The 24,204-nt window shown below is 29.9% G+C and overlaps 1 protein-coding gene across 1 annotated transcript in view; it reads left to right on the forward strand.

Moving 5' to 3' along the window:
- Positions 1 to 24,204, forward strand: part of LOC129966392 (uncharacterized) — a 53,263-nt gene that overhangs the window by 21,559 nt on the left and 7,500 nt on the right. Inside the window, exons 6-12 of the mRNA XM_056080815.1 lie at positions 124 to 330; positions 2,102 to 2,294; positions 6,228 to 6,381; positions 17,256 to 17,403; positions 18,602 to 18,770; positions 20,919 to 21,101; positions 23,355 to 23,596. Coding sequence (XP_055936790.1) covers positions 124 to 330; positions 2,102 to 2,294; positions 6,228 to 6,381; positions 17,256 to 17,403; positions 18,602 to 18,770; positions 20,919 to 21,101; positions 23,355 to 23,596 — 1,296 coding nt within the window. The remainder of the gene's footprint in view (positions 1 to 123; positions 331 to 2,101; positions 2,295 to 6,227; positions 6,382 to 17,255; positions 17,404 to 18,601; positions 18,771 to 20,918; positions 21,102 to 23,354; positions 23,597 to 24,204) is intronic.

The raw sequence follows: 24,204 nt of genomic DNA on the forward strand, positions 1-24,204 counted from the left end.
ATGTCACTGTTATATTAAACTGTTTCACTTAATTGTATTATTTATAATGCTGTTAAATCGTTGTTGGATGTAAATTCTAATGAAAAATAACACTTTAATTGTACCTACGCTCATTCATTTCAGCCCTCCTCGCCTTGTACATGCCTGTTGCTATCCTTGGATACTACGTTTACGGTGACAGTTTACAAGCCAACGTCCTGGATTCTTTGCCATTTTCTGTCGCCAAATCAGCGATTTCTGTCATGCTGGCTCTGCACATGTTCTTCGCTTTTCTGTTGGTCATCAACGCTCCTGCACAAGATATCGAAGAATTTTTTAAGCTTCCAAAAAGTAAGATTGATTATTAAATGATTTATAATTTTTCAGAAAAATTTCATTCTTAATATTTTACATTTCAATTGAAATTCTTGCATAAAATGATCTTGAATCCCTTCAATGAAATAAGATCGAGAATTGATAATTTATGTAAATATAAAATTATGCATTGTAGAAATGTTATGTTGTAGAAGAAACATTTAAACTAAATTTTAATCTTTGAATCAAATTTTTAAAGTTATTTAAAGTATATTTAAAATGCAATAGTAATAAATAATATAATTTATAAAAAAAGTAATTAAATAATTTGAGAGGAAAATATTCCTTGGTTTTTTTGTTTGTCTTTTTTTCAGAATTTTAAAATTCCATTCTTTACTGTTAATTTTGCATTATTTTGTCGAGTATAGTAAAATTTCGATTCATAAAACAGAATTATTTCCCGAAAAATACCGCGTAAATCGTAATTTTTAAATTTTTATCCTCTTAATCTTTGTTATTTATTGATCACATTGTTGTGATCAATAAATAACAAAGTGTTGCGAAAGTGGAGTTTTTTGCGATTTAAGGAAGTGTGGCAAAACAATAAAAGAATGCAGCTCAAATGTTGCGCAAATCAAGAATTATAGTGGGTATGTTGGGATTTTCTAAGGAACTGTCCGATTTTAAATACACTATTTTTAATCTTCACAAACATAGCTACACTACAAAATTCACAATCACTTATTATTAGAGACACACATAGAAAATTAGGTTAAAGAGCAGTATGGTGGTGGTGGGGGGGGATTCCACAGTTTCCAGCCGAAAGCATTCGGCGTTAGCGCAATTGTTGCGCATAGGGAAAAAGTCGACCTCAGGGTGCAAGTCTGCCGTTTAACTAATTGTCTTCTACAAAACGCCACAAGGGGGCGTTCTATGCTCAAGGGGAAAAAGAGGTGCTTCAGAATTAATTTTTTGTGAAATATTGTACAAGAATGTTGAAAAATGCTGAAGAAAAATTTATATAAAATATTTCATAATTAATATAATTGCTCCTTTTAGTGCTCATAGAATAGATCTTTTCATTTCATTTTAAAATATAAATTACTCTCTCAAAACAACTGACCCATTGAATTAACAAACCTATGAAGAACTCAAAATTCGTCATTCTTACAAATATTATCTCATATTTAGAAAGATTACATAGCTTCAAAAACCTTTGATGACGGAGTTTCAGTTCTGGGATTGCACTTTGAGACCAGTTTGCAACCTCAAACGTCTGTATGTAGATCTGGTATAAAGTAAATCTGAAACGTAGGTCATAGCTTTCTCATTCCTTGTAGAATGAAAAATGGGGGCAATAGAGCATCGACTAACATTCCGTCCTCATTTTCAGACAATGGATGAAATTCTCCAGAGTATATTGCCGAACGGCCATTGTAAACATGTTTTCGTAGATCAAGCAAGTACACAGTTGATGCTGTTATATTTATTTGAGATCAGACACTTGATTTTTTAATATGGTTATTGATTTTTTTTTAAGAACAAGGCCTATGAAAATATTAAGTCCAACCAACACATAACTCGTAAGTGGGATGTTGACAAACAAGCGCATGGTTGTTGCTGCTTTATTTAGACAAAAGCAGACTTTCGATATCAAAAACTAATTTGCTGATAAAATTAGTTTGATTAGATCGATTGATATTTTTTTCATAACTAACACAAAGTTTTTATTCTATATCGATCAGATTAAACAAAATATTAAATCATGCCATGCTTACCAAAAAAACCCCTTACATTTCTTTCACAGATTTTGGATGGAAACGTGTCACCCTACGAACGATTATAATGGTTGCGGCAGCATTTGTTGCACTGTCCGTTCCAAGATTCGGTAAAGTCCTGAATTTGGTTGGTGGTTCTGCTACAACTTTAACCTCAGTCATATTTCCTTGCTTATTTTATTTCAAACTTTGCAGCCAGCAAGATCCAACATGGCCTGTCAGGTTTGTTTTGTTTTTCATCATCTATTTTGAAAATTTTTAAAATGTGTAATGTATCTAATATTTCATCTTTCTCTTGGCGTATAGAATTTATGCTTGTGTAAGAAGCGTTAATGTCAGTAAATGAGAAATAATATAGCCAGTTTAAAATCTGAGCAGGAAAATAATAAATAATAAATAATAATAAAATCTGAGCAGGAAATTTATAATAATTAAAGGTTATATCTGTAGTTCAAAACATGGTAATATGTTAATATTTTATGCTTGTTTTGCTTGTCTTATCTTCTAGTTTGATTGAATTAACCATTGCATCTTATGCTTAAGAATATTTACATCGTTCAATTTAATGGAAGAATTCCAACTTAAAAACCTCATTATATTGAAAAAGCATCTAATGTTTTGAAACAGTGTGTTAAAAGCCAGTAGTGGCTCTTTATTAGGTTGAAGAACTGCAACCTCTCCTACACCCACCACACCACCACCTGCTAACACGAAATTATTTCAAAAGATTTTTTTCCTTTTCCTGGTTTGTACAGACCTGGAGCTACAAATTAGTTTTCTCTAAAAGGCAACAAAATTTCCTTGCACGTCGATAAGTTTAAGATTGAAAAGTAAAAAGCATCATTTTTTTTTACTTTAGAACTGAGCAGTGGCTTGGCTGAAAATTTTGGAACTCGGTTAACTGTCCCTTCAATCTCGCCATTAATTTTTTTTAAATTTTATTTTTACTTATCTTATTTCTTGTTCATGGTTATTCATGGTTTGAGGTTTACTTTCACACTTTTCTGATACAGTTTTATGTGGTTCAACGCATATTAATTTCTTTTTATTAGAAGTTGTTAATCGAAAAACATATATCGTTACATTTTTTAAAAAATATAATTCAGATAATTATGATTAAAATTTTTGGGTTATTTTCAGAAATAATGTTGTTGGCTTTTTCGTTTAAAAAAGTCAACAGCTTTTTTTTTTTTTTTTCTTTTTTTTTTTTTTTTTACAACACAACTTATTTTTAAGCTGATAAATCGCAACTGCTTAAAACATTAGTTAGTAATAAACGAAAAAATCTATTTTTATTTGCAGCAAGATAGCTTTTGAAATTTTCCTACGGATTAGTTAGAATCTTGATCATGTTGTTTCTTATCTTCTTTGGATGAACACCAATTCAAACCAAGTCCAAGAGATCGAATCGCATAATAAGATTGTAAACTGACTCCTCCTCATTCACAGGCTGCCACACAGAGGCGACAACACATACAATGATATGAGGGGGAGAAACGTCGGCCAAGCAGTGGCAAGGGGTATATATTTTTTGGCCTCTGATGAAGAAAAGGCTTTTTATATGGCCAGACCTTAGCCTAGATAAGAGAGTTTGAACACCCCTTGGACAGGTGCACGCCAGAGACAAGCCTGGACATCGACCGGTATATCAGTCATGCTCTGGGGGTTGATCTTGATCATTCACAATACTTGGATCGTCGACAATTTTCATTCGTATAACCTTATGTATTTTATATATAATTATATGTAGAAAAAACGTTATTACAAAATTGTGTTTGAAATTAATTTGAAATAGTTATTAAGATTTTAAGGGAAAAAACTACAAGTCTTTAAAATAAGTATAATCAAAAACTAATTTTTAAAATTGTAATGTGTTATCAAAATATTTCTCTTGTATATAATCTCAAATTTTTGTGGAGAAATATTAAAATTTTGGTTAAATTTTATTAACTAATAATTTAATGAAACTTTTTAATTGCTTTTTAATGCTTTAATTTTTTTTAAAAAATTAGTTATTACATGCTATTGAAAAACTACGTATGTATCAAATTTTGTAGCTATAATTCGACGAATTTGTACGATTTTTGCATTACGCAATTGACAGAGAGCATAACAATCTGAAAACCTTATCATTTTGAAATGAGTACCGAAAGGTAAACAGAAAAAGGATTGATATAAACTACATATTGCACGTGCTTACCCAATGTATGTCCGCATTACTGTTATCAAAAATCACACAAATGTGTTACTTTTGTTCCAACAATGGAAATCTAATTAGTGTTGACCCTCTAACCTGTTTCTCCAAAATCTACTTTCAAATAAACATAATCGTAATCACCTTTTTTCAACAGTTTATCTGATTCAAAGTACGTTAATCTTCTTATCTGCTATCTGTTTCACCTTTTCAATATTCAGAAATTAAAAAAATGCAACTGTATAATGCATATTTCTATTACAATTTTTTGACACAATACATTGTTTCTTTAAAACGTTGGATATTTTAACATTTAGGTAACGCTTTCCACCTTTGGTATCCGGATAGTTTGTCAATAATATTAACAACTTTAATTTCAATTAAATCTCTTATTTCTAACTTAATATTCATGATTCTCTGAACAAAAAGTTTTTAAATATCATATTGCAGCACATATTAAAACCGCGTTATTTTAATGGCCTTAGATATGTTTTGTTTTTTCTTTAAATGTCCCTTTCTAATGGAATTAAGTCTATGGCTTCATAGTGGCCTTATGAACTTAAATATCTGGGTAATCTATTTCAATACTGTCTAATGTCTTTCATCTATATTGCAGTTTTACTTTCTGTTTCCTCATGAAAAGTTGACAGATAATTAATTACCAGAACATTTCTTTCTTAGTTTCCAAAGATAGAACAAACAGCTTGAATCTATTAGCAAAAATGAAATCTGTAGCTGAAAAGTTTGCAAAAAATAAATATAAAAGCAGGGAAGAATTAGGGAAGCTTTCAGGGAAGAGTTACATCACAACTAAATAGGCATCATTAAAAACACTTTTTTTTAATTTTAAAATAATGTGAAAATTAGCTTATACAGTAATAGTTCCAGGATTTATTAAGGAAAGATGCCAAAATTTTGCTTAATTTTAAATTATTTAAAATCTCTTAAAAAATTCCGAGGTAACCGGAAATGATCACCTCCTCACCAATGATAACATCCTCCAAAATACAGGGTGTCCCAAAAAAATGTATACACACTTTAAATAATTGTAAATTTGGGGTTTATTATAATTCGAATAATTTTCAACATGTAAAAGATTCTACAAATATCATTCTATTGTCTTGTTATCGCATGTTGTCAAACTGATGTCCGTTCTGCTCAAGACACTGCTGACAACGCGAAGCGATGGAATAGCACACATGATGGAACAATTCCCTTGGGATATTCGTACATTCATGTTCAATGGTTGCCCTCAATTGAACAACTGTTGCAGGTTTATGGACGTCCTGAACAGTTCCATCAGCTTCAAACTTATCTCTAATTCGAGTGATGGTAACTCGTGTAGATGGTTCTTTGTTAAACTCCCTCTTAAATTGTCTTTGCACTTCTACTACATTTTCATACTTCCAGTAGCATTTTAGAATAAATTTCCTTTCTTCAAATTCAAGTCTGTCTGCCATCACTCGGTTCAATGGGTTCAGTCTTTAAAGAAAGAAGAAATAACTTAGTTATCAGCTGCTAAAATGTGTATACATTTTTTAGGACACCCTGTATATCTGCAACAAATTCGATAAGTCGAACCTGTTCGCCCTTGTTCGATAAGTCGAACAAGGTTGAACAGTCTGTTACAAACCGTTAACACACATATATTCATCTTTATTATTAATATAACAGTTTATATTTCAAAAAGATACACATTTTTATAGATATACATTGCAAAACTCTTGATTTATCGAAGAAAAAAAATGAAATGTTGATTTTCGATTTTCACGTGAGTCTAAAGTCTTGTTTTTTTCAATGCAGGTTACTAGAAACATCATTCAAGGTTAAAAGCTTTTACCATCTTATCTCATAAGTCTCTTTCGATTTTTTTATGTGTATATATTTAAAGTATATTTATTTATCAGTTCAATTTCTGTAATCTTAGTGACTTAAAAACACTTTTTTTCTTTTGCACTTAGGTCCATTTCACTCTTGGAAAAAGTATGTTTGGTTCTATTTATAGGATGCGGAATTATTGGAGGTGGCATATCGACTTTTTCAGCTGTTACAGATATTGTACAACCTGATACATTCAAGCCACCTTGTTATGTCAATATCACCGAAGCGAATAAATTTTAAGATGTGTTTTGTAAATCGGTTAAGCACAGGATTGTGTTATTTTTATTTATATAGACTAGCTGATATACCAAGCATTGCTCGAGATGAACACATTTTCATGTCTGATATAATTGATGTGGAAATTACTTTTAAATGAAATATAGGATGACTACAAAATAGCTTTCTCTGTTTGGAGAGATCTACAGTGAAAGTTGTTGAACTGAAAGTTGTTCATATGTAAACTATAGAAGGCATAGGGGGTCGCTTGTGTTTTAAAAAGCTGTACTGGCTGAAAAATCTTATGAGTCGCTGATGCACAATTTTGTAGACAGAGAAAGTCAACGCACTGAAAATGTTGCAATTTGCCTGGGGATATTAATGATGATTAATAAAAGATTATATCTTGAGATGTTCATGTCATGCAATTATTTATTTCTGTATGCACATTTTTTTATCACTTGAACATAAGAAATTTTGCATAATTCATTTTTAATACGTTAATTGTAATTATTGATTCTTTTGTTCCGAAAGCACCAAAAATCTCATCTTTCACTAACCTGCTCAACATTTTCTTCTTCTTTTTATATATTTTGGAAATTTGGTTTATAGAACACTTTTATGGACATCTCATATTATAATACAAAAAATACTCACTTTTTTCGGAACTTTTAGAAAAAATTAAAATAATTCAGTAAAATTACAAATGAGCAGTTTGTAAAAGACAAACACATGTACATAGGAGCATTCTTCTTTTATTCCATAGAATTATTTTATTCCATAACTTATTTTCAAAGGTTTTGCTTTTGTATCACATTATAGAATTTTTTTTCAATGTATTTTTGCAAATCTATGTAAAAAATTCTTTGAAGAAACAGGAGTGGAGTTTCCCAATAGTGGTGATTTAATGGACTAGTCCAATTTTTACCATTCTTTCATCAAGATTTCATTCTTTGTTACAGACATGACGAGCACAGCGCAGGGAATTAACAATTAGAAAGGCAGAAATCAGAAAAAAGAGGGAACTTAAGAAAGTATTTTGAACTTATATAGTTTCAGAAAAGAATTTGCTGATACATCGTGTTGGCTCAGTGAGAAAGTTCTCGCAGCGTAGAAGCTAAAGTGAAACTTAAATTTGTGGGACTAAGAAATTATATTTGTAAGGCAGATTAATTTTAAATTATTGCATGCATATATTTTTGGAATGACGACTCGGAAGTAAGCAACATACAAATACTATATCCATATGAAAAGCGCGATTGTTCGAAACAGAAACAGGCAACTTGTAGAAATTGACTTTAATCATTGTTTGTTATGATTGTGTAGATCACTCTTGTAGTTAAAAGAAGTCGAAGAGTATGATTAATCGCATATTTTTTACAATGTTAAAACCAAGCCACAAAAGTTGCTTCTAATCGACAATAACTCCAAAGGAGGATTTTTGCTTTCTTATTTATATTTTGAAATATACTTTTTAATTTCACAAGCAGTAAATTCAGGTAAACTGGTTCCATTAAATAATTTTATTGTTACCAAATAACAGGGTAAAATTTTAAATGAATGCATTCCGTATTAATATTTTAAGAACCATGAAAACTAATATACTGAAAGAACAAACTGGTCGTCAAAGGCAGCTAGTATAATATAAGATTAAAACTCTAGTTAAAGTATCTCTTATATGCTTTTATTAGTTTGCGTTGATATCCATATTTTTGATAAAGAAATTAATGAATATGAGAAATTGATAATAAGAAGACAAGAATTAAAAACTTTGTTTTCATAAAACAAAAATATTAAAAGTCGGTAATATTCTTCAAGATGCAATTTTATATAAATGCTTATATGAATATGAATTTTAAGATAACCATCCGGATTAGAAAGATGTCTTGAGCCCAAGTTTGTTTTGCAACATTAGGCTTAACTTATTTCTGGACAAATTTTATATAACAATGTTTATAAAAAAAAGATTTTTTTTATATCAAAAAGCAGGAAGTGAAAGGAAAAATCTTAAAAACGTGCAGAGGTGAAAGCAGTAGGATTTTAATAGCTCAATGAATATCATAATAAAAATAATTTCTAAATATTCATTATATAAAAATTAAAAATGCATTAAAGTTGCAATTTATAGAGAGCATTCCTATCTGGTTTTGTACTTTTTTGTTAAGATCTAAAGAATTTTTTTATAAATATTTTTTTTTCTTCCTAACAGATTCATAAAAGCATTTTATGACTTTTTTCGTATTTATCGTTTTATAAAATGAGTTATCTGAACTATGTAGACATAAACAAATAGTCATTAGTTATAAACAATAATTTTAAACATATGAGATGTACTCTTTTCAGAACTTATTGAGTAACAATTGGACTATGAAAATTATTCGTGATAATACAAGAAAAAAATAAGAAATAAGAGAATAGAAGGAATGAAAAAAAATGGAAAAGATAATTATTTGAACCGCAATCAAGTAGATTTTAATACAAAATTTTCAAAAGTATTGGTTGTATATTATAAAAATACAAATACAAAAATAATTAGAAAACTCATTAAAAGAAAATAAGCCTATATTTACAATACAAAATATATAATAACGTGACATTCGTAATTTAATGAAAGTTACAAGGTTTAAAAAAATGTGGTAAATAGATTCTAAAAACTGATATAGATAATTGAGTTCAAATATAAGATGATGTATTCGACCGGAGCTACTTTAAAATTAATCATTCTTAATGTAATGTTTATAGAAAAATATTGTTTAAATAAGAATAATAAAAGGGAGGGGGGGTCAAGATATTTTTCTTTTTGCTAAAGTAAACAACTTACTGCTTAAAAGTAAACGACCAAATGGTTCGGTAATCGAAATATTTAACGTTATTCCAAATACAACAGAGAGCAGTCCGACTAGTAAATATTCCGCTTATCATAGACATTTAATAACATATCTGAGAGACGAAAAGCATATTTTTTTGCAGAAATACGTGATATTTCTGTTTTTCCTCATATGATGTAATACTTACAGATATGGTATAATTAATTCTGCGGAAGTATCTTCATCTTCGCATGACAGCTGAATAGGGAAGACAATCTACTGAATATTTATAAGTCATTACTTCAACTTATAGATGATTATCAAAATAATGAAAACACCTGTGAATAAAACACTTCGTTAAGCATTAAAATATAATCCTAATTACTAGATTTTTTAAATATAAAAAGTATAATCACTGTAGTATGAGGTAGCTGCAGTAAAATTGTATATCTCTTGGTTTTTTTTTTCTTTTAAACATGTAAAATGTCAGACTTTACAGACTTACAAAGAGGTCAAATTGTAGAAGCTCGACTAGCTGGAGCAACAACGACCAAAACATTCTAGCTTTTTCTAAAGGTACTGTGTTTAAATTCATGACAACGTGCAACTAGCTCAGCAAGGCAAAACAGTAGACGGAAGGAGTAACTGAATAAAAGAAACAGACGGGTACTGAAGTGGATTATAATGTCTGAAAAGAAAACAATGGCAGTTAAATTGGCAGCAGAGAATCAGCATCTGGATTCTTCGGTTCCGATAATTAGAGTTGGGAGACGGCTTTTTAAACACAATATTTATGGCAGAGCAGCAATTCTCAAGCGACTTGATACAGATATTAATGCCAAACGTCATTTACAATGGTGCCATAACCACAAGACTTGGTCGATTGATAAATTGAAGTCAGGCGAATCCTCTTTCATACTTTATTCCACAGTAGAAAGGGCACATGATCATGATTATCTCTTTCCAGCTCTCAAGCATAGAGGTGGATCTGTCATGGCAGCCGCGTCTTAGTTTTCTGCTGGCTCAATCGTAACCTTGAAAGGAAGGATAATTTGCGAGAAGTATAGAGAAGTTCTTGCTAATCAGGTCTATCTTTGTGCTTCCTGTAGAAGATGCAATTTTCCAGGTGAATCATACTCCTATTCATGCAACAGGACATGTCTAATCGTAGTTTGATGGACACGAGGATGAAGCGAAACATCTAACTTGATTCGTACTGTTCCCTAACCTTAATATAATCTAATCGTTATGGTTTGTTTTAGAACATTCAATACGAAATCGATAGCCTCCAATGACTTTTCACCCTTAACTTTAACTATATCTCCACGAAGAAAGATACAATATTTCTTTAAATACTATTCAGGACTGTCATGCTTCGATTTCCAGGTGAATCCTAACTGTGTTACATGATAAAGGCGGCCCTACGTCTTAATAATAAATATTCTTGTATTCGTTTGGGGTGTTTCCATTTTTTTGATAATTACTTATGTGTCTTATCTTATGTAATGCATAACTCCGAATACTGCAGAATAATTTGGTATTTTAAACTGTATAAATTATACTATCAATGTATTCTTTTATATTGGCAAAGAAAAAATACTTGATTTCATTTCCATTCTTCCTATACCTTTCCATACTTTCAATCTAGCTATTTGTAGAATTATGTTTCCAATGAAATGTTTTTTCATAACAAAATAAAAAAATCTGATTTAAGCCTACTTTTTCAGTACTTCACAGTTTCTATTTTATTCGTTTGCTAATTAATAAATTTAAAAAAAATTCTGTATTTCTGAATTACCCTATGCTAAATCCCACTGGGATGAGAAGTTTCTGGATAAATAAGTAGATTTTCGCTTCTTCGGTGGGTACAGAAATGAAATAGGATTAAACTACCTCTATACAGAAATTGCAGCTCACCTTCTTCATGGGAGAGGGGGGAGGGGTCGTATAATGGGGATTATTTTTCATTCACCTTAGTATCTGACTGTTGCGGTCGCAGCGTTTCGGATTTCAGATTACTCCCGACGTTTTGGCATGGTGTGGTCGGTTCATTTACGATTATCCTATGCTAAGAGCCAGCAAGATATTTCTGATAAGCATACAAGTACACAAAACTGGATTTACGGAAGTATACTCACCTCACTTTCTCGTAAACTATTAAAATGCTACACATTTTGTATTACAAAATGTATTGAAGAAAACTGAGTATACATTTTTATGTCTTTCTTCCCCACGATTAAGTTCAAAATTTGATAAGGATCTGCAATTTTGACGACAACTTCACATACCAAATTTCATTTGTCAAATCGTTTTGACTTTCACGCTTACATAAATATACGCTCTAACATATGCATAAATATGCAGACTAACAGAAGTCCAATTCTTTTTCATTAAATAAAAAAATCTAATTCAGAGATACATTTCAGATGACATAACTATATGGTAACTATTTAGTATCTATCTATTTACTTTTTTTTTTACTTTCTCCTACACTAAATATACTAAGAGAAAGAACAAAATCGCAAAAACTGCCACCTTATCTATTGATCTTCATGCTTCCGGTGTCTTTGGGTCAAAATACATTTTTTGAATTATCCATCGACAAAAATTTTATCTGTCTTTTTGTCTACCTGAGTATAAATGAACATGAGAACTACAAAACATAAAGAGAAGATGGGTAAAATTTGGTTTTCAGGTTTAGTTTTTAAATTGCAAATCCATATTAAATCTTGAACCAAATCCCTCAATGGGCCAGCCGTCTGTTGCTTTACATTTGATTATATGTAAATGTAACATCTGAAGCGTAACTGTTTACATGAATAAAATTAGGTATATGATTTTGTTATTAAAATTGTAATTCTACAATAGATTTTATTTTCAATCTGTTGAAAAGAAAGCAAAATATATATTCTTTTTCTTTTTCACTACACTAAGAAGCATAAAAGGCTCACAAGTGAGATTTTGTCATTCAACATGAGGAACGGAAAAGGGAAGGTGATTCCGCTTGAGTTGTCATCTTTCTACCTTAAGCCCGGGTTTTCGAATCTTAAAATAATAAAAATGGTGCACGGTCTTGTATAAGATCTACGATTTTCATGGGTGGAAAATGGGAATAACATCTTTATTCTGGAGCATGCGAGAAAATTCGGAAAGACCCCATCCGCTGGTTGAAATATGATATTCACGTGGATGGTGATAGACAGACAGTCCTCCTGTTGATGAACTTCATTCAAATTGTATAGACATATATAATTTTGGTGTAAAGGTGTAAAAACTACAGATAACATATTATGCCCTTTTTTCGATATTGAATTAACTTAGGGCAAGCAAGAGACAAGAAAACAAATATAATTCCAAAAATAGTTTTTTTTTCGTATTTAAGGAGGTTTGACAGGTGGTAATTCATAAAAATTAGGGATTGCAATACCGGACCAAAATTTCAATACCGGTATTCTGTATTTTTTAGTTCTTAATACCGGGATACCGGTTTTAATACAGGTATTAGAAATTTTAGAAAAAGAAAGAAAACAAGGTGTTTCTTTGTTTTATTTGCCAGTTTTATAAGAGAGTGTAAATATCACAAAAAATAATATGGAACTTATAAATTATAACAGTATATAAAGAATCACAAAAAAGTAAAGGAACAACTTATTTAAATCACAAAAAAAGTGCACATATCACTATTCAGTCTGTGGTACTATTACAAATTTTTGAAATGTGATCTTAAAAAACATGATGCATCCATTGTACTGTCATTAAAGCTGAAAAGTAATTTTGTGTAAAAATGACCAGCTGTCGAAAACGCTCTTTCGGCATATACGCTAGTTGGGGATACTGTTAGCAATACGCGATATACTTTTTCCAAGTATTTACCTCCAAATCACTCATCTTCAAATAAATCAATTTCTCGTCGGATGGTTTTAGATATAGCTGATTTTTGTATTGTATTTTGGTTCGTAGAATTTTTTTTATTTATTGCTAATTCTAATTTTTATTCAAGAGACAATTCATTTTCACTATCGACATTAGTGTCATCATAATCTTCGATAACTGAACCGAATTCTTCTGAATGTGGATAGGTTTGTGGGTAAAAAATTGTAAGAAAATTTACTATAAACTTAATCAGATTTGAATTGATTATTTTCTTTTCTTCTTTTTCATTTTCATTTTTAAAATCATTATAATTATGTAAATACCATAAGACATTTTCTATTTCGGTATGCCTTTCTCCTGTGCGATTTTTCAATGTAATATTTAATTCTTCACATAGTGATGTGTACTGTTCTTTCATGATTGCAACATGAAATTTATTGTTGCATTAGCTGTTAATAAATTAAAATCTCTCCGACATAATGCCTCTATAGTCAGTTTTATTGGAAGTAGAGCTGATTTCGTTCTGGATATTAAGTCGAATTCACTGTCTGAAAAATTAATTTGCAGGTTTAAGTCGATTATTGCTTTTTGGATTGGATTTCTAAATTTCAAAAACCGTTCCATCATTAGGAGTAAACTGTTCCAACGTGTCTTAGAATCTATTATTAACATATATTCTGTTTTATTTTCAGTTAGTATATATATTTGTAATATGGCATTTTTTGTAGGGTAAAGTTTAAATATCTTAACAATTTTTCGAACTTTATAAATTATAGGAGGCAATTCTTGATGGGTTAATATTTCATCCTCATTAGCAATATCAACTTCCACAATTACATTGTCATTATCTTCTTTGTCAATATCACTCTCACTATTGCTCTCTTCAATGTAGGAATCCGAAGTTTCTATATCCACAATATTTGAATTCTTCTGTTCTTTATTTTTTTGGTATAATATATCTATTACTCCTAATTCAATTCCATGAACATAGCACAATTGCTGATTTGCACCAATCAACTTTCCAACTTTTTTCATAACTGTTTCACCATTAGTCGTTATGGATACAATATCTTCTTTCATGGATAATCCATGGTTCGCTAATTTAGATTTAAGCAATTAATTAAGCCATTAATTAACTAATAAATTTCGCCCGTTAGGAAGACATAAAAACTAAAACGTATACTATTTTGCTATGTTGGCGATCCCTGAACATATAGTGGAGACAATTTAAAAAATTTCTAGTAAATACCGAAAAACCGGTATTTAAACTTGTGAATACCGGTATTCGGTATCCCGGTATACCGATATTGCAATCCCAAATCAAAATATTAAGAACCAAAAATTTTGACTATTACTGTACTTTCTTGAATACAATAAAGAAAAAGTAAAAAGTAATGAAAAAAATCGCACAAATCTTTTTAAATAAAATATTTCAAAAGCAAATAAAACATCATTTCTGCTTCTTTTGAATTACAACACTAAACAAGAAATGTTTGAGAAATTTTGAAAACTACTTTCGCACGTTTAAAAATATCTTGCTTGAAAATTTTTTTCTGATGCTTTGTTTACATAATTTATACAACTTTTTGTTCTTTACACAACATCACATGCATTGAATTTTCAATCGTTAAACTAGCTCTCTTCTTTTTTATTTTACTCGAAAAAAATGTCCCGCTTTATACCGGAAAACCAGTACATTGTCAGTTCCGCGAACAGAGAAAAAAAATTGTAACATAAATGCTGTTCTCGCTACATCAAAAGCATCAGAGGTGCAAATTAGATGATAACACCTGCTTTCATGAAATATTTACAGATTATGTTTCTCTTCTATTGTTTCGAAATATCAGGATTTCTTATCACTCAGCTCTCCATACGACATCTTTGAAATGAATGAAAAAAGGATGGAATCTCCTTTCAAAGCGGTGATATATCGCAGAAATAAACAAATGATTTGATCCAATGATGTCAGCGTTTCGGTGTTACAATACAGACGCCCATTTATTCCAAACTGTTGTGAGGAAGGGAAAATTTCGAGATTCGTAATTCTTTCTCTATGGAAAAGGATAAATATCCTGTTCTACAGATGGAAGATATTTTTACAGAGGTAAGGACTGATTTTATTATTTTTTTGTGTGTGTTTTAATTAAAAAAAGGTAATGTAAATACATTTTAAAAGGGGGGGGGTATTTTTGAATTTGACTAAATGAGATGCTTAAAACTGATCATATCAGATTTTTTTTTTCCGCATTGGCTAGTTTTTCCTCTAAATAAGTAGTATTAGAACTTTATTGTATTATATTTAACCATGAGTTTAAAAAGGAGATACTTCTTTTCTTATGTTAAGTATTTATAATTGTTTTTATTTATAGAACTAGAGGTGAATTTAGACATCTCGCCAGACAATGCATATAATGAAGCTCTTCTTTTAAAATTTCGTCAGTTTGTTTCACCTTTCAATACATTTTTTTACATTAATCAACATGATAATAATTTATTTGTGTTTTATTTTTTAAGTAATCTTTGGAATTGTGCGTTTTTATTAATTTTTGCAATAATGGCAAAAATAATAATTTTTAAAAAATTTAACATTAAAAAAATTGAAATTCTAAAATATTAATTTTAAAATGACAATATTATAGAAAATTGACAATAATTATTTGTTAATAATTTTCTTACTTAAAAAAATTATTATTTTAGGAAACAAGTCAAGTGAAATTTTTAATTAAATTGTACTTAATTGAAAAATTTAATTTGATTTTTAATTGAAATATTTAAATGAATAATTAATATTCGAATATATTATAAATAAGCAATTAATCATAATTTGCTTCACTTAAAAAGATTTTGTTAATTCAATGTAAACACACATTGTAGACCTCATATTTTTTTTTTCTAATATAAAGAATCTGTATTTTTACAAAATTCATAATATTATGTGAATATGGAATTGGTGATTTCTGTCTCGATATCTTTTGTTCATCAGTTATTCGTCTACTTTTGGGTATTTGTATATTTTTTGAATACTTGTTATTTTAGTATAGTAATCTTCTTTCATGAGAATAGACAGAGTTTATTGTAAAATACTGACTGTAAAATGTTGACTATTTTTTGTGGCCATCTAGTTCGCCGAGAAAAGAGTTTGAATTTAATTTAAATTAATTTTCGTCTGCATAATGTAATGTTCTTGATTTCCTTGGGGAAAAAGTAATTTGTCTATTGAAATCCAATTCAGTGGTATCATAGTGATATTAAAACTTTAATACCTAAATAATCTTTTTAAAACATGACATTATTTCTATTTCCGGTAATTTTATTTTTCTCTCTGATTCTTTATGTAAACTGTGCAGATAATAATAAAAAATTATTTTTGCTTCAGATTTAAACGATGAAAGAAAATCAGGTGATTAAATATTTGATGAAACAATGGAAACAAACAAAAGTATATCATTGCAGCAAAGGGTTATGTTGTTAAAAATCTTGCAAAACTTTTTTTTGAAAAGTTACAATTAAGTTTTAATATTATTAAGCCTACAAAAATAAAAACAAAAAAGAATTAAATTTGTATTATAATATTTTCGGAAGTTATGGCATAAAAAGGGCAAAGTCTTACTCTATTTTTAATTGATTAAAATTTCAAAAACATTATTTCGAAAAGCACATGCTCGTCTCCTAAATTATATCTGCGCAAATTTTATAACTACATTTAATGATCTCTTCTATATATTTGACAACATACAAACTAACAAATATTTCTTTTTATAAGTATAAATACTCTTAGAAAAGAACTGCACATTTAATTACTTCATCTTTTGAAACATATTGCCAAAATACATTTCACTCTAGTAATTTCATATTGAAATCATTCAGATTTTTAATGTAAAAATGTTTTTGTGCAATTATTCATATCTGTATTTTAAAAAAAAGTGCTTTTAGTTTGGGTTTTGGTGTTCTATAGGATAGGTCATTAGACGAGAGCTATGAAATTCGGTACATATATACTTTAGAAGGTGGAAATATGCATTTCAAAGCAATGCATCATGTTTTCATACGAAGTAGATATCATATTATTTTCAAATACTATACAGTCAAGATACATTTCTTGCAAGTTATTTCATTTTGAAGGCATTATGACTTTCAATGCAAAAATAATTTGTCCAGTCTTATGAGAACTAATTAATTTCCCTTCATTAATAAAGTCATTTTCACATACAGGGAGGAGATGACACTAACGAAGACGATACCTCTAAAACAACCGGCCATGAAAGCAAAGGATTATCGTTTTGGATTGCGTCTGTGTTTATTGTTGGCCAAATGGCAGGTAGCGGAGTCCTAGCTTTGCCAGCTGCTATGCGAGATGCTGGTAAGTCGCCAAGATTTAAAAAAAAATTGAAAACTTTAAATCTACATGACACCGGTATGATGTCAGTTGTCTAGAATCTGAATAACTTTTAAATTAGCGTTTTCTCATTTATTTAAAAGAGATTATTACCAGATTTTCACAACATAGCCTCTATTTTGACATTTTGTGAAGTTCGTGTAAAATATTTTAGACTAAAATTTCTTAGTTCCTTTCAGTGCTTAAAAATAAAATCACAGAAATTATCATAACATTCATAATTCATCATAAATTATCATAACATTCATAATTCATCAGAAATTATCATAACCTTCATAATTCATCAGAAATTATCATAACATTCATCATCATATCATAACATTGCATAATTTTATTCTATTTATATTATTATTAGAGTACTGTTATAAATAACTCTCAAGATGCCAACTACCATCGAAATGACAGAGCAAAAAATAAAATTAATCAATCAAATCACATGACAAAAATAGCAGCTGTGATTTTGCATCCTTTCATTTCCTGCGAAATATGCAATTTATCGTAAAAGTAAAAGAAATAAATTGAATCCATTCGGCATAATCTTGGGATTCAGAAAATATGTTTATATATATAATTGAGATTTGAGCTCGAATATTTCCAGAATTAATTTTGCTCCATTAAACTCGAGAAAATTCTCTGATATTCAAACTTACCTCTTCTCAAATAATTTAATTGTTTGTTTGGGCTATTGAAATATCAGGTTCATATAGAAGATAAGATTTCGTTCATAAGATAAGAACGTAAGGAGACACCAAACATAATTTCTTGAACAAAAATTATTGAAACAGATGTAGCATTTTTAAGCTATCTCTCAACGTAGAATCATAGCAGTTGAAGTATGCCTCATATTTTCTAGGGGAATAAGGCATCGTTTTCCTTTATTTGACATGTAAAATTCTTTTACTATACATTCATTGGGAAATTTCTTTCATAATATCAATGGTCTCAAAAAAGTGTTTACGATTAACAAAGTCTTATGATTTAAATTGCTGTCATATTTAAATTTTTAATTAACTATGCATACATAATAAAATCACATCTTTGCTTCAGTTTTTTTTAATAACAATTGTTAAATCTCAGAAATGGTCGAGTGTTTACTGTTACTTTTTACTGTTATTTATTCCTAAATTATTATAAGCAAGGATATAATTTCATTTATTCTCAGGCTGGAGTGGAATACCTCTTCTGTTATTTTCATGCTTGAATTCTCTGTACGCTGGAATATGTCTTGGTCGTTGTTGGTCTATACTAGAAGAAAGATATGAAGAATACAAAGGAAAGTGCCGATATCCTTACCCGGCTATTGCCTACAGGGCATTTGGAAAGAAAACTCAGTGAGTGTTTACTGATCTCTGCATGCACTAGCTCGTCTCAATTCTCTAACAATAATAATAAAAAATTAAATACCAATTAAAGTATAAATTTAATATCTTTCTCAAATAAATTTATTCTGAAAGATTATAATCGCAAGTTCAGTTTGGTTTAGTTATTTTAACGTCCCGTTTAAAGCAACACTAGGATTATTTTGGGACGGACCTCGTAATTTTGCACCGCGGTCAGATGACGAGGACGACACCTGAGCTGCCCCCCCTCTCCACACCACACCAACGGGAGGACGATTGACCCTGACGATTTATCGTGCAACAGACCCCCTTACACGGCAGTTCTTCGGTGGAAAGGGGTCTCAAACCTGAAACCTAAGGCTCACAAGCCGAGACCTTACCACCAGGCCATCACGGCCCTATAATCGCAATGAAACGAACAATTGGAGAAGGCAGCAATGTAACCACGAACTTGCAATGACCTTAATTAGTGATATATAATTCCAATTGTGAATTGCAACTGACCAAATTACATTTGGCTAGTTTAGTGCTACGCATCTTAGGATTACATAGGTAATTTTGTGAAAAATGAACAGTTTTGCTTTCAATACAGAGATTTACTTGTATTTCGATTCTTGAATTTTGTTCCGATGTATTATTGACTTAAGATCACTTCCAGAATTATATCTGGAACAATATCTGTGTATATTAAATTTAGTAAAAATTATATTACATATATTTGGTAAATATAATATTATTGGCTTATAGCAAATTTTTTTCCCACTACCACCTAATTTTGTCATTATCCATTAATTTCAATTCTTGTATTTACGCAGATTAATGGATTTTATAGGATGTATCTAGACAGAAAACATTTTAGCAGATAAATATTAAAAGTTGTATTCATTTCAGTTTCATTTTATAAAGAATAACCTCTTTAATACCTTTTCGGTAACATATCGTTTTTGTATTGATATATTTTCTTCATCTAAACGATAAAATTATTTCAATACAATATCTTATGATATGACGTTTTATCAAGTAATTTCAATGTTATAAATACTGTTTTTATAATGCCATAAACGGTGTTATTCAAAAAAGGAAGAGCAGATTTGAAATATTTATTGCTAATGAACGACGATAGATAGAAAAACATTTTATATATGACTGGATAAATGAAATTTCAAAGTTTTATTTTATTAATTCAACATGAGCTTTATTTATTATGCTAATTGTAAGTCCATTTCTTGTTACGCATAAAGTCCCTTCTTATTGAATTCCTTTCGATCTTCCAAATATTGAAAAGTAGCAGGCATGCATGATATATAAACGTTATTTCTTATGTACCACCATACAATAGACTATATTTCCTTGAGTTACGTTCGAAAGTAGTTCGCATATGCTCAAATATTTTCATTTGACTTTTCATTTGAGATTTTCTCTTTCCACATGACCATCTTCCATGAATTTCTTGTATAAACTATGAGGCTGTTTGTTGAATTTACAGAGAAATGCATAATACACTACAAAAGTAGATTTAGTGTTTATATGTTGCTGCAAACAAGCAATTTTTCCTGGGGCTCGCCATTTTTTTTCGTAAATAATCAATCGCGCTGCTTTTATCTAGATAATCAGGATGCATAAAATAATTATTTGAATATTCCTATATAAATTCATTGATAAAAGAAATCTCACGTTTTAAATTCAACTCACAATAATTATATCCCAAAATCAAAATGTCATAGAATGAATAAATTTAATAAAAACTCTCTTTAATGCACTTTTTCATTAGAATACTAAATATAAACTTTTTTTAAAATTTTAATTACCGTTTCGTAGGATTTAATTTACAATTCATTAAAGATATTATGATATTCTAAGATTATTTTTTTCTTAAATTCATTATCATATGATAAGACTCGCATGGGAGGAAAATTCATTTGAATTAATAGACAATAAAATTCTGAAAATATTGAAGTAATGCGTTTTCATAACGAACACATCAATGAACAGAATCTCACACCCTTTTTGGCGTTTGAATCCCGGGCATCGTTTTAATAAGAAACAGAAAGATATATTAGACGTAGGGACAAAAGGATATGCTGAAGTCGATTAGTAATAAAACAAGCATTTTAAAACTATCTGTTTTATAATTATTAGAGTTTTCGTCTCATTCTGCATCGACGTCAATCTGTTTGGTGTGGCCATTGTGTTTCTCCTTCTATCATCTCAGCTGATCGCGTCTGTCGCTCACAACAGTGGAGTCACATTCTGCTATTGGGTCCTAATATTAGCTGTCTGTCTCTGTCCCCTGATGTGGCTGGGAACTCCAGATGATTTTTGGTGAAGTAAATTTCTTTCATCATTCTTCTGCAAATAAATTTGAAATTTTTCTTTCACATATTTTATAATGTTTATTTGCACGGGCGCTCAAAATTCTATCAAAACCTTGTTATATTTAGTCTTGTTAAATTTCGGTTTGATGAATTTAAGAAAATAATTAACACCTCTAAAATTTAGTTTATAATTAATATTAATAATGCAATTTAAGTGCATTTATTTTCCCAACATTATTATTTGAATGTTACTACATCCATGAATGATTATAACCTAATATTTTATAATTATGAGTACTGGGGTATTTTTTTCCCAGGAATTTTAAAAAATAGTCAAATTTAACGAATGAAAAGCATTTTGATGAAAGAGTGACTATTTAATGAACCGCTATATTGCCGCATTGAAAAGATGCTGTCGTCTCTCTATGGCCGAATGGTCATAGCACTGGTCTCATAATCAAGAGATTGTAAGTTCGAATCTTGCTAGAGACAATGCTATTCACAGTTTGTGTAAATATTTAATTCCTTGATTTTATGTTTCTCTTTATTTCATGTTCCAGTAGATTCTGGACATTTCTTTAGTTTACCAGACAAGTGTTCTGGACTTTTCTTACTGTCTCCAGAAAAGTATTCTGGAACTTTCCCTGCCAGTATAAAAGCAGAAGATTTGGCAGTCACTGTGTTCTGAGTTCAGATTTGAGTTAATAAATTAGTTTAGCTCTACCTCTTGTGTGTGTCATTGAGTTCCACACTAGAGTACCTACGTGACAATATAAGAACTCGTCAAAAAAAAATCCTCAGAAAAGATTCAATATGTGTCCTAATTTATTGAAACAATACCGAAGAGGGGTTTAGTAAAATTATCAGACTAAGTAAGGGAAGTATGATCTGCTCCGTTTTTTATATTCTTATATAGAAGCTGTTTAATAATCCTTTAATAAAACCTTTAATTCAAGAAAAGGCATATTATCCATTTTTATTCACTGAAATAGTATCGGAGAAAGGCTCAGTGAAACTACAGGACTAAGTAAGGTAAACATGTACTATTGTGTTTGTCAATCCTTATACAGGAAGAAATTTATAAAGATTCCACAGTATTGCATTAAAAAAAAAGAGTAAATGATAAGGCATACAAAACGAAAGCAGCTGTCATGTAAGATTAACTTTTGAAACTATTCCATCAAAATCAATTGTCCTACAGTTGTTGATAGTTGCAACTATCAAACCCACAGTGCACAAAAGCCTAAAATTGCACACTTATATAAGTTCAAATCTTACAGATACTTGAGCTAATGATATACCAAGATAGAAAATATTTCCATTTAATGTGCCTGCAAGGATATCTTTCGGTGAGATCATAATGATGATTTTAAAGAGTAAAGATATCTAACAAAAATATAAGATATAATTATCCTGAATTAAATAATTATTGATATCGTTGCCTCCATCAAATATTCCATGCTACTGAGAGTGTGACCAAAAATTAAGTACTGTTTTCATGTGCTTCGAAAAATATTGCCTGTAATTTAATGGGAATTAATTAAATAAGTAAAAAATAGCCTCAGTATCTACTCCTCTTTTCATATAGATTCTGAATATTTTCTTAATAAAATCTTGACATTATTAAGAAATTTTGTGGGCTTTCTGTATCGTTTTCTCGGAATAACTGTGTATAAAATTATGGCTATAATATTTAGAAAATTTCTGAAATTCTTTGTAATTATGCTTAACTTCTTTACAATGCATATTTGTTTCTCATCATAAAATCATAAACTACTGCTCCCAATATTAAAGATAAAAGATATTTTATGTATCAGTTTTTTCTAAAAGCATAAGAACTTTGTAGAAATTTATAAAGAATGAACAAAGTCTGGAATGCAGATAGGGAATTCATCATGTGAGGTGGCCATAGAAAGCCACATGCCTTGCCATGAGTTATTAGGAATATAATATGCTGAAATGTTTTATTCATTGTCATTATGTGGTTTGGCATTGGGTAGGATGCCTAAGAGATGTGTGAAATGTTAATCGTCCCATGATTTGACTCAAAACAACACAAAGCCATCATCTCAAACATTGCAGATAATCTATACACATAGTATTTAATAACTTTCGATCAACTAAATTTTCAGTAAAACAGTTAAAATAAATTTTGCTTTAAAGCGCTTAAAATTAAACAAATTTCATTATTTCCTTACAAAATATCATTAAAAGTATTTTACTAATATATATTACTAAATATGTTTTGGTTTATTCAAAGGCCGGCTGCAGTCATAGCTCTCGGCACCACCATCACAGCCTGTGTACTGTTGATCGTACTCATTGCAAGAGATGCTGCGTCCTCCATTCATCCTAATTATCCTTCTCCTGATCCTACGAAATTCTTTCTCGCTTTCGGGACTATTTATTTCTCATTTGGAGGAGCGGCCTCTTTTCCGACATTTCAGAATGACATGAAAAACAGGAATGATTTTGCGAAGGCGGCTACTATGGGCTTTGCCTGTAAGATATGACTTTTTTATAAAATATGAACTTTTTCTCCTCTCGCTGAATATAACTCTTATTTCAATTAAACTATTGAGCATCCTTTTATTGCCCGAGTTATGTTTTAGAGTTATCATTAATTTGTATCAGCTCAAATGAATTCATCAAAGTTCTTTTTAAGACACTGCTTATTCAGTAAACCTAAACTTGCAGCTCTGAGCATAAGATTTATTGTTTTAAAATTGATATTCCCAAATTCTAAAATAATAATCTAGAAAACAAGAATTCGGTCGGCAAAAAAATTTTAATTTTCGTTTGATAAGTGCTAGAGTGAGAAGTTTATTTGTAAAAGAAGATAGATAATAATATAAAACTAACATGCCCGATCTTCCTTAACAATATTTTTAACCAATAAAGTTATTTTTTTTCTTAGTTTCTTTCCTGCATTATAGGACTATTGTGGCTTTTTGTCAAAATCTCAGAGCAGTGTAAGGGCAGTAATTCAAATCCAATAGCAGTAAATATCTGCATTTCACCAGTATCCCAGTTTGCAACGATATGCTATTTGGTAATCATCCCTCCACCGACTGTTCAAAAACCAGAGCCTGATTAAGGCAGGGGCATAC

The sequence above is a fragment of the Argiope bruennichi genome, chromosome 4 (genome assembly GCF_947563725.1).
Source record: "Argiope bruennichi chromosome 4, qqArgBrue1.1, whole genome shotgun sequence".
In the NCBI taxonomy this organism is placed as follows: domain Eukaryota; kingdom Metazoa; phylum Arthropoda; class Arachnida; order Araneae; family Araneidae; genus Argiope; species Argiope bruennichi.